At 35.5% G+C, this 20,172-nt stretch overlaps 2 protein-coding genes across 2 annotated transcripts in view; both read right to left on the bottom strand.

The window, feature by feature from the left end:
• Positions 1 to 1,118: 1,118 nt before the first annotated feature.
• On the bottom strand, positions 1,119 to 5,720 carry LOC146732803 (uncharacterized). Its single transcript, XM_085492230.1, has 2 exons — positions 5,554 to 5,720; positions 1,119 to 3,730 (listed from the first exon to the last, which is right to left on the bottom strand). The coding sequence occupies exon 2, from the start codon at positions 3,720 to 3,722 to the stop codon at positions 1,236 to 1,238; it is 2,487 nt and encodes an 828-aa protein (XP_085348356.1). The 5' UTR covers positions 3,723 to 3,730; positions 5,554 to 5,720; the 3' UTR covers positions 1,119 to 1,235.
• A 1,786-nt stretch (positions 5,721 to 7,506) lies between these two features.
• Positions 7,507 to 20,172, bottom strand: part of LOC102801528 (uncharacterized) — a 54,316-nt gene continuing 41,650 nt past the window's right edge. The window contains exons 25-28 of the mRNA XM_085492232.1: positions 18,889 to 19,081; positions 13,990 to 14,642; positions 12,188 to 12,278; positions 7,507 to 11,486 (exon numbers count right to left, since the gene is read on the bottom strand). Of these exons, the coding sequence (XP_085348358.1) occupies positions 11,460 to 11,486; positions 12,188 to 12,278; positions 13,990 to 14,642; positions 18,889 to 19,081 (964 nt within the window). The 3' untranslated portion in view covers positions 7,507 to 11,459. The remainder of the gene's footprint in view (positions 11,487 to 12,187; positions 12,279 to 13,989; positions 14,643 to 18,888; positions 19,082 to 20,172) is intronic.

Consider the following 20,172-nt stretch of genomic DNA (forward strand, 5'->3'; position numbering starts at 1 on the left):
CTATCTGGCGCATGCGCAGGTGACGACTCCTCGCTTCAAGTAGTCGTGCATATATGTAAATTCGGGATGCATATAGTTTTTCAGTATATAATCAATCGAATACCGTGTTGCCAGAACAAAGGTTTTTATTTTGTGAAAATCATACAATAATTGTTCATGAGAGACACTAGACAAAGGGGAACCTGCCAAACCCAGGGATCATGGGAGACTATTGTTTATGTTGTTTACAACGTTAATCCATCTTTTGTTTCCTTCATCGTTATAAATATTTATAAATTTCATAATTCTAACTAAAACGAGGTTTCTATCGGCCGATTGAATAACAATGAGATGTTTTCAAATGACGTCACGGTCATTGTCACGGTGCACTGCGCTTGTTGATTGGCTGATGAAATTTATAAAGATGAAAGGAACGGGTTTGTTGTGCCGATAGTAGTTGTATCCAAACACACTTGTAAAAACAAAAAATCATTTTGTTTTTTAACATTTTCTGTTGTTTTGGGCCATGGATTACATTGATTCTAAATGTCGCTTATACTATTTCGCTCAAGTTTGGTGTTTTTTTCTTGTGCGTGGGTCCAATATTTAAGTTCAGACGTCGGGAAAGTTATCCGCATTGCATTTTCAACTGGTTGTGGGCAAACGTAGGTATATGTCACAGATTTGATGACATAGTCGGACAAAATGTCATGTGATACAGAAACCCACACTGTTCGCTGCGAAGAATGGCCTTGTTTACGTATGATTGGATATTATTCCTCCATCGTAGTAGTTTACTATCTACACAACAAACCCGTTCTCTTCATTTTTATAAATATTTAAAAATTCTAATGGCAGTTGAATCCGATCGGCCAATCAATAAGCGCTGTACTTTATGACGTAATTGTCACAATGATCCAATGTTATTCAATTGGTCAGTAGAAACCTCTCCTTTCAGTTTGAATGGGAAATTCATAAATATTTTTAAAAATGGCGAAGGGAGTGTGTTAATCAATGTTTATAAATGTTTTATAAAATTAAAATGATGGTTGAAAACCACTAGACCAATCGCCACGTGTTCAGGATACATGGCCGTAAATCGGCCATATGACTGAAAGAAACCCTCAAAGACTCATGGGTAATGGACATCTTGTTTGGAATTTATTTGAATGAAAGATCTTCTGCGGAAAATATTTTATAAATGTCCATAAAACAAATTCACACCATCATGAAATTCGCTGTAGTACTGTAGCCAGTTAACTTTTTTCGTCAGCATTCTGAAATACATACACAGAGCTGCCAGCCTTATCGGTAATATAAGCCGACCATGAACCCTCCGTATTAACGACTAACGAATAATAATTCTGCCAACTTTCACCAAATTCAAAAAGATACCGCCTGTCTGAATTGAATACATAAACCCGACCCGAGTCGTATCGCGTGATGCAGATATTCCCCTGCTTATCAACAAAAATTCCTCTGGGGCTGATATTTTCTTCGGAGTACACGCTTCGTTTTACGTAAGCGCGGCGGATAAAATGTCCGTTTTGGTCGTAGATTTGAATACCCGAAGTGCTGCTGTCTGTTACGTAAACGTTGTTAGCGCCATCTACGGATATAAACCAGGGCTCTTGCAAATAAGCACCATCTGTATCTGCGCGTGCGTTCAAGCCGAACTCTGGAATTTCGTCACCTGTAATGCTGTTGTAAGCTCTCAAGAGACGGTTTCCTCCATCAACCACCAGAATTCTCCCTTGCGCGTCAACTACAACTCCTCTCGGTTTCTTTAATTTTTCGTCGTTGATTTGTTTCGATATTTTGCCATGAAGATTACAGATGTATACAGCATCATTTTCACTGTCAGTAACAACCAACTTATCAACCCCGATGAACGACACATCAAACGGGCAACATTTGCTCGAAGAAAATATATTTCGTTTAATCTTGAAACTTCGAACAAGATTGTTTTTCCTGTTGAAAAGTTTAACCTCACATCGGCCCGTGTCTGCTATGGCAACGTATCCGTTTGTTGCTATGGCGATACCATGAGGTTCTTGAAATTCCACTCCGCTGCTTGCGCCAAGGTCCATCTCCTCTCGCACGCTCTGTTGAACCATGCTATTCCGATCTCTGGCGCTTGGAACATAAAAGTTGAAATCTTCTGCCTGCTCATGCGTCTCTCGTGTCGTTTTTGTCAATTTTGCGTGCGTACTTAGCTTTTTCGTACCGTTGCTTCCGAGTCGCCCAGTCTGTACGTGTTCTACACGTCGAATTCCTTCAACTTGAACGCCGACTTGTCTCTTAACTTCTCTCTTAACCTTTTCACTTACAACTGACTCCGGGTTTTCAATTGGCTCCGGTTCTTGTCGGGCGTCTGGTTGAATGGCTCCCCCAGTGTCTGTAGTAATTTCACAGTCACCTGCCATAGCAGCGACGCTGGAGACATGTTCTTTCGTTTTTATGGACAATGACGAAGCTGGAGAAATATGCTCACCAGAAGTCACTGCAATATCATTTTCGTGCTCTATTTGTATTTCTGTGAGTGGCGCAACTGACTTTACAGTCTTCTGGGCACATTCCGTACGTGTTTCTGCACTTCCCAAATCAGTAACTGGGGACACCGCGATTTCATGTGCCGTGGTGGTTTCAATGGGAACTTCAACTACCAAACTGTCAAAATTTTCAGGAAACCGAATTTCAACAGTGTTAACTGACCCAATTAGTTCCCCTGAAACGTTTCTGAGAGACTCATCATTTGCAACGAACTTTGCACTGATCATGTCGTCTGCTGGGATTCTGACATCCGAAGTTTTCAACAAATTCTTCAATCGGCCAATGCACTGTCGTGCAAGGAAAAAACGGGACGAGCTGTCGCCACTCTGGTATAAATCGTCACTTAAAGACGACATTTCGTCCAATTTTTCCCGAATTTCCGTTCCATAGTTTATTGCAGACGACAAACTAGAGATACTGCGGTCGAAGTTCAAATTTGAGGCCTCCACCAATTGCTGGCCCGCTTCCCACATAGCTTTGAGGTAAGTGTCCAACTGATTCATTATCTCCTGTGCGGTCGAATCTTTATTTGTTTCCAACTCTAGTTTCAAGTTTTTCATAACCTCCAAATTTATATTCAATTCTGTCACTTTCGTTTTAGCTTCCTGAATTATTTTTTTATTTGTGTCGACAAATGCGTCCATTCCAGTGCACAGTTCCGTATACTCGTGGTCTCCGTGAAGAGATGTACTTTCCACGCATTCTGTACATACGGGAATTTCACATTGTTTGCACATAAAAACGACTTCCTCGTCTGAATGCGACGGACATACAATCAGACTCCTACTCTCTCTTCTATAGTCCTCCACTGAACAAAGCTGGTGATTTTTCGTATCGAGCGATTTACTGTGTGACTTGTTACAACGTTGACACAAAAATATGGCACAGTCCGAACAGTGGTGCGAAGCAGCGCCCTCGGCACATCCTTGGCACAGACGATATATTTTTCTCACGAGGGATTTCGCGCCTTTTTTCACGAGATGGTCGATGAAATGTGCTGTTGGCGGCTGCTGTGGCGTGTTCTTGAATGTTTTATTACACACGTAACACGTCAGTGTTTTGGCAGAGGTAGGTGTACATCGTTGGCACGAAAGATGGAAGCACGGCAGTATTATTGGACGATGGAACGGTCCGTTACATACGGGACATTGTAACAGTTGCTGGATGAGTTCGCTGTCATGGGTCGACATGACGACGACTGAAAATAATCAGAAAAATGATTAGTAAAATAACAGAAGACGAACGTTCAAAAAATTAAAGTCGTGTTCGAGATGGGTTTCATAGCATATAAAATACATTATTTGAGTGCACTACGTGGGACTATGGCGCTTTTGGGCCTCTTCTCTGTTCTCATTCCTATTGAACTCAACTAAGAGTCATGATTTTTACCGACAAAATTGTAGGCGGTTTTATTTGTTTAATTAAGATAATTCTAATATCATAACAACACAATATATGTTCAAAGTTTAACATGTATTAAATAAATAAATGCTATAAAATGTACATTTTAAAGGTTGGTTTGGATAGGCATAACATCTTTCGAAACGCCGGTTAACAGACATTTCCCCATTCTACAGTTTGTGGCGCACTTCACCAGTACGCGAAATAACAAAAAGAGTATGAGACGCAGGTTTCAACCGAGAGAGAGAGGGGGGGGGGGCAAGGGTTATTTTCGTTCAACGTAATTGCAAATTGTATGTATTTTATTATTTCCCGTAAAACTGTACCAGCTACCCACCTTGCCCACGCCCCCCTCAACCGAGGCACGCGATGACGAGAAGCATCTAACTAACTTGTATGTAACAAAGGACTTCATTGTGATAAATTAATAGTAATTGCAACATTGTTTTGTTCGTACAACGTAAATTGAAAAAATAAATTCCGTAATTCTGTAATCACAGGCTAGACGTACAACGTAATCAATCAAATATTTTTTTCGTACACTGTAAAAATGTGTCATTTTTCTCGGTACGTACAAGAATTTACATCCACCAAATAAAAAAAGTCGTAAAGAATAATTCAGGGAAATTACATTTTCGAAACTGTAAAACGACCAGAAAACACAATTCACTGCAAAATTTAATTTTCACTGTAAATTGTAAAAAGCCCTTTTTATTTCCCGTAAAACTGTACCAGCTACCCACCTTGCCCACGCCCCCCTCAACCGAGGCACGCGATGACGAGAAGCATCTAACTAACTTGTATGTAACAAAGGACTTCATTGTGATGTAACCGTAATATGATTCGTGTTGAAATTAATATTATTTTTTCTCTTGTCCACATGTTGCCATAGTGGTTATTAATTATGAAATGATTTGGTCGTCAGTTAAACATTAAACCGAAAACTGTAATGCTATCTAATTAATCATTTTTTTAATGACATTTGGTATATAACATGTAAATGGCTTATTGGTCAGCATATAATGCACTCACTAAAGTGTTTTCAGAAGCCACTTTATTTGAGTTTATTCGTGCGTGGTTTGTTAATTTTATTGAAAAAAACACACCAAAAACAAACAAGAGACTGTATGTAGCTCCAATTTCGGTCGTTTCACTTCATGATTACGCCGTGTGACCTTTTCTTTGATATTCCTGGCACATAAAGCAAGGTGCTCCCTTTAATAGCATGGGTCGGTAAACAGAAACAAAAATAGATTTTCTTTTATCTTCAGTCACATGCCGCTGGATAGATCGATCTCTTTCCCACGACAACATAAAATACTCAAACTGGATGAGTCTAAGCAACTCTCCCTCTACAGGTATTTTAACTATTTACAAGTTGAACGTCATCCGAGGCGAAAGCAAATGATTGATAATAATTATTAGACAGTATTTATTAAATTTTAAGACTAGAAGTATAACATCCCAGAAAGTAAAACCCAATGCAGTGGAACTCCACCGTTCGAACTTAGAATGCCAACCAGAAAAGTGCTAGAAAAAGTAGTTCGTTTTGAGCAATCAAATTAAGGCGTGTTCATTCTTGAACTTAAAACAACCCCCGTCCCGATTAATACTACGTACCTTATGACGAGACCTAGTGTTGCTAAACTTGGCGGAGACCTAGCGATGACGATAGACGTCGTATTAAATATGTGTACACTGGCAGCGTTCGATTCGAACTTCGAATAAAACTTCAGCACAGGTAAATATGCACCGTGCCGCTTGTTATTCACAAACGGGAACCTGTGTTAAAAACAACTACTACTTAAACGTTCGACCTCGACCTGGCCATTAACGTGGGACGTTTCAATAGGTGGTAGGTACGGCGGTCATCCCAAGTGACCTCACACCCATTTCTAAAATGACCACAGCTGGCCAATAGCGGGCGCTATAATACTGTCCCGAATCGAATGATTTTTGTAATATCAGTAGTATCATACTAGTACGACGATGGGTTCAATGAAGGAAGGTTGAAATTAAAAATACATTCAAAACTAGATCCTGTCTCAGTCTCTAGCCACTGCGTTACTGCGAATGCCGATGAGAGCACTATAACAGGAACACCAACTATACGCGAGGGACAGAGACTCAAAATCAAGACGAAAACACATCTAGCACAAATAACGTAAATTTAAAGCGGAGTGGTCGACACGCAGGGCGTGTTCGAATTTCATGTAAATAAACAATGTATTTTACACACGTTGAATACGTCGCTATGAGTCCCATATCGAACAGAACGCGACACGACGACTGCCGCCCGCTTTCCTCAAGCACCAACACCATACATTGAATAACATTTTGCATCATAGTTGCTCATTACCTGACTAAAACGATATATTATTAATTCAAAAGATTCCCTAAACCCCAAGATTCCTTAAACCCCAACACTTAATAATGTATTATTACAGTTACAGGTAAAGAACAACTGTGATATGAATCGGGGGGGGGGTGTACTCGGATACTAGATACATTTGTTTGTTTCTAGTCGGTGCCAAATATGTGACGAGAAACGTACTTTTTTTAATATGTGAAAACGTGGGACCTTACTATTTATGCAAAAATATGGATTCCTTAGTTATAGCGGGGAAGTCGTCACCTGGGCATGCGTCAGATGGCCATAGTGTGTTATTGTTTACAAACATCTACCCATGAGCCTTTGCGTTTTTAGCGTGTGTTGAGTTGTCGCTTGGGACTCAATTCCCGCGTGTGCGCAGGTGATGACCCACCGGCTATAAAAACATATGACCTAATTTATTATGCGCACGTTGAAATGCTCTTTTGGTGAAGATGTGCGAATTCAATAATTACGCATATAGAAATAGGAAACCCTTAGATGAGAACATATGGCTTCATTAATTTAAATTTAAATATGGAACCCCTTAGGTCAAAACATGTGATCTCATTAATTATGTCCGAATGGAATTATAAGCCCCGAGATTAAACGCACAAGCTCATTGTTTACGAAAAAATTGAAATATGGATCCTTTAGGTAAAAACAAACACGTGACTTAATGATAATTATGCATGACAGAGCCCTTTTGTGAAGATGCAAGACTTCAATAATTACGCACATATAGAAATATGGACCCCTTAAGTGAAAATATGTGACCTCATTAATTATGCAAACATTGAAGTACAGGATGTCTGATCTCATTAGTTATGCAAGAACTTGAAATACGAGCCGAAAAGGTTAAAATGGGGGACAGTTTAGGTTAAACACGTGACCTCACTCATTATGCCAGAACTGAAATACAAGACCTTTCAGAAAAAACATGCAAGCTCATTATTATGCAAACATTTTAATGCCCTAAGATGAAAACAGGCACACATAAATACAAACCACTTTGGTGAAGACCTCATTAATTATGTAAATATAGAAATACAGACTCAATAGGATAATAATCTTGCACATATTTAAGTTTGTATACGATGAAACTTATTCACATTGATCATACATTTCTATATTTTGAATATCGTATCAAAGTCCAGATTGCATGTCGTAAAAAAAAATAATAAACACAGACACTGATAACATGGGGTTGACAACTTGTATTTATTATCTGGAATAAATTATTGATATTTTATGATCAATAAATAGCCATGTGTCAGATGAGATAAGCCATTATTACTAAGAACCTAGGGGCACTAGCCATTTTTACGAATCACCTAGGGGTACCACCAACTATTACAAAGCACCTAGGGGTACCAGCAATTATTACCAAGCACCTAGGTGTACAGGCCATTATTACAAAACACTTAGGGGTACCACTTCTTTTCCAGTTATTGTTAAAAGACAAACAAAATATACCCAATACTGACATTTACATTGGAGAAAGGGCCAAAAAAATGGTTTTGATAATTTTTGTTCGTGATATTCATAACAATAGAAACATAAATTTGTATTTACTGATTTCAGTTGGAAATGACAAGAAATGTAAAGTACAACTGTAATTTGTTTCCATAGAGGGCATACTTTTGTTTGAAATTCAACAGCAAAAAGCGTTGATGCTCTGATTGTTTTGACAGTTTTTTTGCAAGATACGCATTTAAACAATGGCAACGGCACCAAAGTTTTTATTTACCAAACACCAGATATACACATGATACCTTAAGGTGGAACAATGCAATATTGTTTGCGAGACTTATTGCATGATTACACACAAAATGAATGACTGTACAATTGTCACATGAAATAATATACAGCGCCTTCAGAGTTCCTACAGTATTGTTAAAGGGCGGTGGTCGTCGTGTGGCGCGTGTTCGAATTTTATGTAAACAAACAATGTATTTTACACGCGTTGTGTAGGTCGCTATGAGTCCCATATCGAACAGGACGCGACGCGACGCAGCTCGGCTCGACGATCACCGCCCTTTAATACTGTTAATAAATTAATTTTGCACTGAGATTTTAAGTCACTATTTGGATTATTGGAGTACACTTTCAGAGTTATTTTCCAATAAAACAATAAGTTCATGCAATTGTACAAGTTCATATGAATTTAATTTAGCGTACTCAGCAAAAATAGCGAAATTAAAACCCAGTACTGTAAAACCATTTATTTTCACTGACATTTAATTTCACGATTTTGATGTTTTGAGCATATTACGGTAATTGTGCTTTAATTTCACAAATTTGTGAAGGAATGAGTTTATTGTTATTTTATATGTTCACATAGTTTTAATTTAGCGGAATTTACTTATCCATCAACGAAAATAGCAAAATTGAAAGTGCCTGTGCAATGCCCACCCATACGCTTCCCATTTTAGATCTGTGTCCCACTGAAATGGCAGGTATTGATTTTTTTGCTGAAAATGATTACTCGTATCCAAGTAAATTTGGGATATTTCTCGTGTTGTAGCCACGCCCACCTATCCTGAAACGGTCGACTGTTTCCGGATTTCCGACTCTCCCCGAAAGTGCGCCACCAAATGCCAAAATGTGAGAGGAAGTCATACCCCTGAGCTGTAATAACACTGGTCATTCAGTATACTTCTAAACGATATACATTTTTCAGTCTACGTTTTTTTCTTTCTTTTTTTGTCTATTTTCTTTTTTTTGAGAGAGAGTTTTTAGATGTTGTGTTGTAGGCAGTTGCAGTGAAACGTATAGTCATAGTGTAAGTATTCACACGTTTCTAATCAATCCGAAGGTGCGACATCAGTGGACGAAAGCCACTTAATGAAAGTAGCAACAGTGAACAGTGCCCTCATACATGCATATGTCTTCAGGCAGTATTTCAGAACCAAAATAAAGGTCATAATAGTTTTTTTTTAAATAAATCTGTGAGCATCAAAACAAAGTACTGTAACCATATTCTAAGTCCCACTTGCGTGGTCATGGTTTTAAGACTGATGATGACGTCATCCAGCAGGGAATAGGAAAATTGGAACATCGATGGACAAATTGCATTGAACTTAGAGGGGACTATGTTGAAAAATAGTGTAAGAAAAATCTTCTTTCTGTAACGTTTTATGAGGAAGGGCGAGAACTTATTGATCACCCCTCGTAGTTACTGTTCTTCAATTACCCATATTTCATATGCCTGAAATTAAACTGGATTTAAAGCATTTACAACATTAAAAGAACAGAAACACCAACATCGCTGTTAAGCATTGGAAAACAACTTCAATGTGATACATCTGTTGCTGTTTTGAAAAAAGAAACTGAAGAGTCGCCAAAATGACTAACTCATCCACAAATAAAAACCCCACTTTTTTTTTCAAATTTTGAGTGAAACAGAAACGTACCCAACTTGAGAGAAGAAATCGCATATTTATCAACACTTGAATTGTCATCGCAAATTATATGACGGCACCATACCCTTGACAATAGCATGTGATGTATAAAGTACAATGGGGCATACATGTCATATTACAGGTGAGATTCAACCAAAGGTGGATAGAAAGATAAGGGCAGGCTACTATGGTGACATACAATGAAGTTCTCATGACAGATTATGAAATCACATTGTAAACGTACATTTCTAGAAATACTAGTCTGTGAAAGGAATATTTCTTAATTAATTTTTTAGTGCATGTACTTTATCATCATTGACATGGTCGATAACCTCAACCATTTTAGTATTCCGGTATCATACATAGTGCAATGATCACCACCCATAAATTGGGACTTGTGAGACGCAAATTGTGTCCTCATTATATCCAACTTCAATTTATAATTAATTGTTACTTACAAAGAGACTGAATAATCCATGTGCCATTGAATTACCCAGAATCTGAATAATCCATGTGCCATTGAATTACCCAGAATCTGAATAATCCATGTGCCATTGATTTACCCGGAATCTGAATAATCCAGGTGCTATTGAATTACCTGGAATCTGAATAATCCATGTGCCATTGAATTACCCAGAATCTGAATAATCCATGTGCCATTGAATTACCCAGAATCTGAATAATCCATGCGCCATTGATTTACCCAGAATCTGAATAATCCAGGTGCTATTGATTTACCTGGAATCTGAATAATCCATGTGCCATTGAATTACCCAGAATCTGAATATAATTTAGGTGCCATTGTATTACCCATAATCTGAATAATCCAGGTGCCATTGATTTACCCAGAATCCATTGATTTACCCAGAATCTGAATATAATTTAGGTGCCATTGAATTACCCTGAATCTGAATAATCCAGGTGCCATTGATTTACCCAGAATCAGAATAATCTAGTATTTAATAATTTGTTAATAATATATTTTAAAGTATTTAATAATATTTTCTACAATGAATGGGAGACAAAAACAAATCTTCTTTCATGCAAAGTAAACAATTTCCAAATATTGAATTTGAGCAAGATTTTTCAACATTAAAATGTTGTATTGCACTAAATTATTTCACCAAATTTGGAAACAAAAATGCAATATTTAAAAAACTTGTCCATAGATCAATAAAATAAAATGAAATATTTCTTTACCTAACTGCAAAAAATACATATTAACTTTTTGAATCATAATTCTGAAAGAAATTTACATGTCTTGTTAATGTCTGATAAAATAATTAAAAATATCGTACAGCAAATTTACTGAGACAATAAAAGGTAATTTGACCGGAAAATACACATTTTGTTTTTACACTCTGGCTCACCATTAACCTTTTCACCACCAGACTTTCTCACCTAAATTTGTCTGCAGTTTTTTCTTATATTCTTCAATATTTCTTGAAATGAACTCTAATTTTGGAGCCAACAAATGAAATTTGAGTCAATTTTTAGTTTTTACTAAAAAAAATTTGGCTATATTTGTTCCAATCTTCTGATAGAAAGTGAAGACTATAAACAAGACTACTTTGTTAATTTGTGATGAAAAGAGGAGACTGGTGGTGAAAAAGTTAACCCAAGCACTGTAAGATTATTTCCAACCATGAGACTATATTCTCTCTATAATTTTTTGTTTTAAGTTAGATTATTTCAACATGATTTGTGCAAAAAGGTCTGAAGCAAACAACCCAGAATATTTTCTGTAGTATTCAGATACCAATGTTGTACCAGCGAGCCTGAAAAAAAATGAAGCATCTGTTCATATATCATACTGTTCTATGACAATTTGTGAGTGGCCATGTAAAATAAACTTTTGAGACTGAAGTTTTCTTGAAATTTTGATAAAAGATTTTTGTCAATTTTAAATTCTAAAGAAAATACTTGAGGTACCTGAAACAGTTTTTTAAATATGATCTGAAATTGCATACATTTTGCCATTTTCCCATTCCAAAATGGCCGCAAACATTCCCTTATTCTAATTCAAAATGGCCACCAAAGTCATTGTTTCCATGGTGACATGTTCAGGTAACCCCAATTTTTTTTTGCTTTCTCCTTTATTTGATGGAACTTTATTTCACAAAGCAAAATATGAAGCATTTGTAGTGTTTTTTACATTTTTATATTCCATTCTAAAGGTGATATTCACTTGGATAACAAAATGGCGGATAATTATGATGTAATTTAGCAAAAATACCATGTGATGCAGAACCCCACAAATGCTTTTTTGCTATGCTTTGTAAGCTAATACTGTTTTATTTAGTATATTTTTTAAACAAATAGTACTGACAAAAACAGAAACAAAATTAAGTAAAAATGAGTATCATGTATGCTCTTCTGTATATGTAAAAACAAAAACAAAAATTTATCGGCTTTGGATACTCAGATGAAAACACACCATTACACTATTATCTAATATTGAATAATAAAGCATTCTCACCCTTTCCTTGTCATACTTCCATTGAATAATATCCCCATTGTCTCCATAGCAACCAGCACAACTGATAATCACAGGTTCTGCATTGTCAGTTCTGTAATGTTAGAAAAAATACATGGGAAAACTTGATGTAGACGGTCATTGATTGATGTAGACGGTCATTTGAATATTTTAATATGCTAGTGTAAAAAAAATTGCATTGGAGTATGTTAGAATATGCAAATAACCACATTTGAATATGCTAATGAGTAGGAACCACATAAGAGTATATGCTCAGTAGAACCCACATTTGAATGTATGCTGATGCATAGAAACCACATTTAAATATGCTAATGGTTTAGAAACCCCATTTGAATATGCTAATGAGTAGAACCAACAATTGGATATATGCTAATGAATAGGAACCACATTTGTATATGCTAATGAGTAGAACCCATATTTGAATAAATACTAATGAGTATAAGCCACATTTGAATATGCTAATGAGTAGAAACACATTTGAATATATACTAATGCCCGGAAACCACATTTGAATATGCTAATGAGTAGAAACCACATTTGAATGTATGCTAATGCTCAGAAACCACCTTTGAATATGTTAATGAGTAGAACCCTCAGTTGAATATGCTAATGAGTAGAACCCTCATTTGTATACATGTTAATGAGTAGAACCCTCAGTTGAATATGCTAATGAGTAGAACCCTCATTTGTATACATGCTAATGTGTAGAAACCACATTTGAATATGCTAATGAGTAGAAACCACATTTGAATATGCTGATGAGTAGAACCCTCATTTGAATATATGCTAATGAGTAGAACCAACATTTGTATATATGCTGATGAGTAGAACCCTCATTTGAATATATGCTAATGAGTAGAAACCACATTTGTGAATATGCTAATGAGTAGAACCCTCATTTGAATATGTACTAATGAGTAGAACCCTCATTTGAATATATGCTAATGAGTAGAAACCACATTTGAAAATGCTAATGAGTAGAACCAACATTTGTATATATGCTGATGAGTAGAACCCTCATTTGAATATATGCTAATGAGTAGAAACCACATTTGTGAATATGCTAATGAGTAGAACCCTCATTTCAATATATTCTAACGAGTAGAACCCTCATTTGAATATATGCTAATGAGTAGAAACCACATTTGAAAATGCTAATGAGTAGAAACCACATTTGAATATATGCTAACGAGTAGAAACCACATTTGTGAATATGCTAATGAGTAGAACCCTCATTTGAATATGTACTAATGAGTAGAAACCACATTTGAATATATGCTAATGAGTAGAAACCACATTTGAATATATGCTAATGAGTAGAACCAACATTTGTATATATGCTAATGAGTAGAACCCTCATTTGAATATGCTAATGAGTAGAATGAACAATTGTATATATGCTAATGAGTAGAATCCTCATTTGTATATATGCTAATGAGTAGAACCCTCATTTGAATATATGCTAATGAGTAGAACCCTCATTTGAATATGCTAATGAGTAGAATGAACAATTGTATATATGCTAATGAGTAGAACCCTCATTTGAATATATGCTAATGAATAGAAACCACATTCGAATATGTTAATGAGTAGAACCAACATTTGAGTATGCCAATGGGTAGAAACCACATTTGAATATGTTAATGGGGTAGGATACCAAAAATACAACTATGTTGGGTACAAGTTTGTACAGAAAAATATCTACCTAGAACAATATTATCACCTATCATCCTCCTGGGTAAATAGATGCTTAGCAACCAGAGAATCCAAAACTTCTCTATTACCTTGTCAAGGAAAGACATCTAACAGCATTGTCTGACTGCTTCCATTTAAATATTGGCTCCAAAGTCACTGGTTCAGCGAGGGAAGATGTACTGAACTGCTCTCTTGTAGAGCGTGGGTCTCTTTCGGCAGCAAAATAATCAGCGATCACGTTATCTGTATTGTCTAACACTAGTGGTTCGTCAGACTGTGCATCATTATCGACAAGCTCAGTTGGTTCATCATTCTCTGATGCTGGTTTGGCATGTTTCTCCTCCAAGATCATATCATCATCCTCGTTATCGGCAGAAAACTTGCGAAACATGTTGCGTCTGCGATTATCTTTTCTATGGCTATCTGTTGGAAGCTCCCCGTTGAAACTGCAACTCCGGGGAAGTTTGGGAATTCTAATTCGGCTCTGCTCTGGCAAAAGAGACATTGGTGCTGGCGTAAAGTTCAGGTAGGCCAAACTTTTACATTTTGTAGTCAGTTTGCTTGGTTGGTTAACGAAGACATCGTCAGCTGACCAGGAAAACCTGAAGCTTTGAGAACCACGCGACTCTTTTTCTTGTATCTTGTACATACAAAGGTTTCCATCACCAGTACCTACCCACAATTCATGGCTGTGACAAAGTAATGATGTCACTCTTGAGATATTGAAGTAGCTGTCATCATTCTGGTATAAAACAGAAATCATTTGATTATCCCTCATGAATGAGACAGTTGATTTGATTGGTCAATGCATGATAGTATTATCCCTCATAAATAACACAGTTGATTTGATTGGTCATGGCATGACAGTATTATCCCTCATAAATAACAGTTGATTTGATTAGTCAATGCATGATAGTATTATCCCTCATGAATGAGACAGTTGATTTGATTGGTCAATGCATGATAGTATTATCCCTCATAAATAACACAGTTGATTTGATTGGTCAATGCATGATAGTATTATACCTCATAAATAACACAGTTGATTTGATTGGTCAATGCATGATAGTATTATACCTCATAAATAACACAGTTGATTTGATTGGTCAATGCATGATAGTATTATCCCTCATGAATGATACAGTTGATTTGATTGGTCAATGAAAAATAGTATTATCCCTCATAAATAACACGGTTGATTTGATTGGTTATTGCATGATAGTATTATCCCTCATAAATAACAGTTGATTTGATTGGTCAATGCATAATAGTATTATCCCTCATAAATAACAGTTGATTTGATTGGTCAATGCATGATAGTATTATCCCTCATAAATAACACAGTTGATTTGATTGATCAATGCATGATAGTATTATACCTCATAAATAACACAGTTGATTTGATAGGTCAATGCATGATAGTATTATCCCTCATGAATGATACAGTTGATTTGATTGGTCAATGAAAAATAGTATTATCCCTCATAAATGAGACAGTTGATTTGATTGGTCAATGCATGATAGTATTATCCCTCATAAATAACACAGTTGATTTGATTGATCAATGCATAATAGTATTATACCTCATAAATAACACAGTTGATTTGATTGGTCAATGCATGATAGTATTATCCCTCATGAATGATACAGTTGATTTGATTGGTCAATGAAAAATAGTATTATTTCTCATAAATAACACAGTTGATTTGATTGGTTATTGCATGATCACGATTGCCAATAAAAATGCATCTTGGTTAGGAAAGTTGACATTAACTTCAAATGTGTAATTGTCGTCTCTGACGTTCTAACAGAGAGGGCAACAATATGTCTGACACAACTGACAATATATTGGCACCAGAGGTCAATTTTGACCTACGATTTAGTTATATGCTTGAAAAAGGTTATTTCAGGCATGTGAAGGGAAATTTTATTGTGCCCTGCCCTACATTTGTTACTTTTGTTACCAATACAGCCTTGTATGATGAGATTAAAATTATGTATCCTTTGTAACATATCTGTTTCATGTGATACAGTCAATGTGGCATTTTGATATTCCATCCCTAATATCCAATGGATTATTGATTTGATTTCTTGATGCAAGCAATTCAATATTGTGATACAGTCAATGTGGCATTTTGATATTCCATCCCTAATATCCAATGGATTATTGATTTGATTTCTTGATGCAAGCAATTCAATATTGTGATACAGTCAATGTGGCATTTTGATATTCCATCCCTAATATCCAATGGATCATTGATTTGATTTCTTGATGCAAGCAATTCAATATTGTGATGTAATCTACAAAAATGCCAAATATGACTTGGCAATACTTTTTTCAATATCTATTTGAAATTTCCTAAATTTCATTCACATACAATAGGCTACCAGCCAAAATGTGTACAAAGAGAACAAGCCATGCATGGCACAGTCCTCGTTAGTTATCGAATTTAAGATATATAGGTTTGTTTATAGTAATATAGTTGGAATATAACCATGTCATGAATATGATTATGATGATTGTTTAACATTAAAATGATTGACATTTGTATCTGATCACCAAATGAGGACTTGTCCATATTGAGAGATATTGCGCCAGAACAGCTTTAATTAAAACAAAATCAGCCATTTTGAATACATGTATCTATCTTTGAACTCAATCAGTCAAAGCATGTCAGAGATATGTCTCTAGAAGCCCATTTATTAAAAAAAAATGGCCGCCAGTCAGCCATTTTGAATCTGATCTGAAAAATAAAATGACGTGCATCAGAAAACCTCTAATATATGTACCAAGTTTGAACAAAATCCATCTATAAATGCTTGATATTTGATGATTTTTAACACAAAAATGACCACCATTCGGCCAATTTTAATAGGATCCACAAACCAATATATCTGTCTTTCTATGACATGATGTATCATGAATATTTAAAAGTTGAACATAATCAGTCAAAGCAAGTCAGAATTATGACACTAGAACAACATTCTTTAAAACAAAATGGATGCCAGTCGGCCATTTTGAATCTTATCTGAAAAACAAAATGATGTGCATTAAGGTCCTATAATGTCCAATGTATATACCAAGTTTGAACAAAATCCATCTGTAAACAGTCGAGAAATGCTTGATTTTGATGATTTTTTAGCACAAAAATGACCTCCATTTGGCCATCTTGAATCAGATCGTGAAACAAATTGATGTGCATATGTATAATATCATGTATGATGTATGTGTGAAGTTTGACTGTGATTGGTCCGTGCATGTCTAAGATACAGGTCTGGATGCACAAATGCACACATGCCTGCACAGAAGCACAAAGGTCAAAACATAAGTCCCCGCTTTCGAGTGTGTCTGAAGGAGGACTAAAAATAAGTATTTAAATAACTTTGAGAGCGCTGCAAAATAGCTGAAAAATTCTTATATAGTGGTAATTTCAGAATTTACAAAGGTGTGAAAAAAGATATGCTAATGGAGTTACTACCAAACTTAGTAAAAATTTTACCAATGGATCCATAAAACCCTAAATAAATATATATTTTTCAGAAAATTGGTCAAATTATTTAGTGGTGATGATAAATTGTTATTGTTTATATAAGGAACAGCAAACCTGTATGCTATAGGTTATTTTCCGTTCACTGCGAGATATCATGCATTGCGTGATCATCTGCCACAAAAATCGAAAGACTTGATTTTGAACTTGAATTTCCATTTTTTATAGCTCAAAGTCAAAAGGCTGATTTTTGAGAACAGAATATTGTGTTGTGATACCCATACTTCACAAATATTTTTGCGTTTGTCAAATACAACGCGATGTTGGACATCACTACAACGCTATGACCTTTGTTTGTCCTGTTTTGACATTCGTTTTCATGCATAATATGAGATCTCTCAATGTACAAAAAAGGTCTATTGAGATACAAAGCAAGCTGAAAATTTTTTGCTTGTGAACATAGTATATGATTCTGATGTATTTATGTTATCAACAATCTGCAAAACGGATAAGGAGATTAATAGGGTCTCAAATTAATTAGGGCACTTATTGGATTTAGACTTCAGCTGATATTAAGGTAATCCTTTGAAGTAAGAAAAGACATATGTGGGAAGGGACAGCCTCACTGTGAATGAATGAAAGAATGAATGAAAGGATGAATCAATGAATGAAAGGATGAATGAATGAATGAATGAATGAATGAATGAAAGGATGGATGAATGAATGAATGAATGAATGAATAAATGAATGAAAGGATGGATGAATGAATGAATGAATGAATGAATAAATGAAATGAATGAATGAAATGAATGAATGAATGAAATGAATGAATGAAAGGATGAATGGATGGATGAATGAATGAATGAATGAATGAAAAGATGAATGAATGAATGAAAGGATGAATGAATGAATGAAAAGATGAATGAATGAATGAAAGGATGAATGAATGAATGAAAGGATGAATGAATGAATGAAAGGATGAATGAATGAATGAATGAAAGGATGTATGAATGAATGAATGAATAAAAGAATGAATGAATGAATGAAAGGATGAATACATGAATGAATGAATGAATGAATGAATGAAAGGATGAATGAATGAATGAATGAAAGGATGAATGAATGAATGAAATGATGAATGAATGAATGAAAGGATGAATGGATGGATGAATGAATGAATGAAAAGATGAATGAATGAATGAATGAATGAAAGGATGTATGAATGAATGAATGAATGAATGAATAAAAGGATGAATGAATGAATGAATGAATGAAAGGATGAATGAATGAATGAATGAATGAAAGGATGAATACATGAATGAATGAATGAATGAAAGGATGAATGAATGAATGAATGAATGATGAATGAATAAAAGGATGAAAGGATGGATGGATGGATGAATGAATGAATGAATGAATGAATGAACAAATGAAAGGATGAATGAATGAAATGAATGAATGAAAGGATGAATGAATGAATGATGATTTATTTGAAATTACCTTATTCATAATAGTAGTAGCATTACTGGAGATATCAAACACCAGCAAACAAATAAGAGTCATTGGACACCAGAGTTGTAGGAGAGATGTTCCACGTATTGCAATCCAGACACCAGAACTGCTATATATCAGTCTGGATATATGGTCATAACGGTTACTGGACACTTCAAATCCAGCAAGTAGATCCAGAGAGCTGTGGGAAAGAGAAATGATCAATTTTATTTTTAATCGAGAAAACACAGAACTAAACACTAAAGTGTAACTGAGCACATTGCAAACACAGAACTAAACACTAATGTGTACCTGAGCACATTGCAAACACAGAACTAAACACTAAAGTGTAACTGAGCACATTGCAAACACAGAACTAAACACTAAAGTGTAACTTGCAAACACAGAACTAAACACTAAAGTATAATTGAGAACATTACAAACACAGAACTAAATACTAAAGTGTACCTGAGCACATTGCAAACACAGAACTAAACATTAAAGTGTAACTGAGCCCATTGCAAACACAGAACTAAACACTAAAGTGTAATTGAGCACATTGCAAACACAGAACTAAACACTAAAGTATAATTGAGAACATTACAAACACAGAACTAAATACTAAAGTGTAACTGAGCACATTGCAAACACAGAACTAAATACTAAAGTGTACCTGAGCACATTGCAAACACAGAACTAAACACTAAAGTATAATTGAGAACATTACAAACACAGAACTAAATTCTAAAGTGTACCTGAGCACATTGCAAACACAGAACTAAACACTAAAGTGTAACTGAGCACATTGCAAACACAGAACTAAACACTAAAGTGTAACTGAGCACATTACAAACACAGAACTAAACACTAAAGTGTAACTGAGCACATTGCAAACACAGAACTAAACACTAAAGTGTAACTGAGCACATTGTGAACACAGAACTAAACACTAAAGTGATATTGAGCACATTGCAAACACAGAACTAAACACTAAAGTGTAATTGAGCACATTGCAAACACAGAACTAAACACTAAAGTGTAACTGAGCACACTGCAAACACAGAACTAAACATTAAAGTGTAACTGAGCCCATTGCAAACACAGAACTAAACACTAAAGTGTAATTGAGCACATTGCAAACACAGAACTAAACACTAAAGTGATATTGAGCACATTGCAAACACAGAACTAAACACTAAAGTGTAATTGAGCACATTGCAAACACAGAACTAAACACTAAAGTGTAACTGAGCACACTGCAAACACAGAACTAAACATTAAAGTGTAACTGAG

This window comes from Saccoglossus kowalevskii, chromosome 17, assembly GCF_978046115.1.
Source record: "Saccoglossus kowalevskii chromosome 17, keSacKowa6.1, whole genome shotgun sequence".
Classification (NCBI taxonomy): Eukaryota; Metazoa; Hemichordata; class Enteropneusta; family Harrimaniidae; genus Saccoglossus; species Saccoglossus kowalevskii.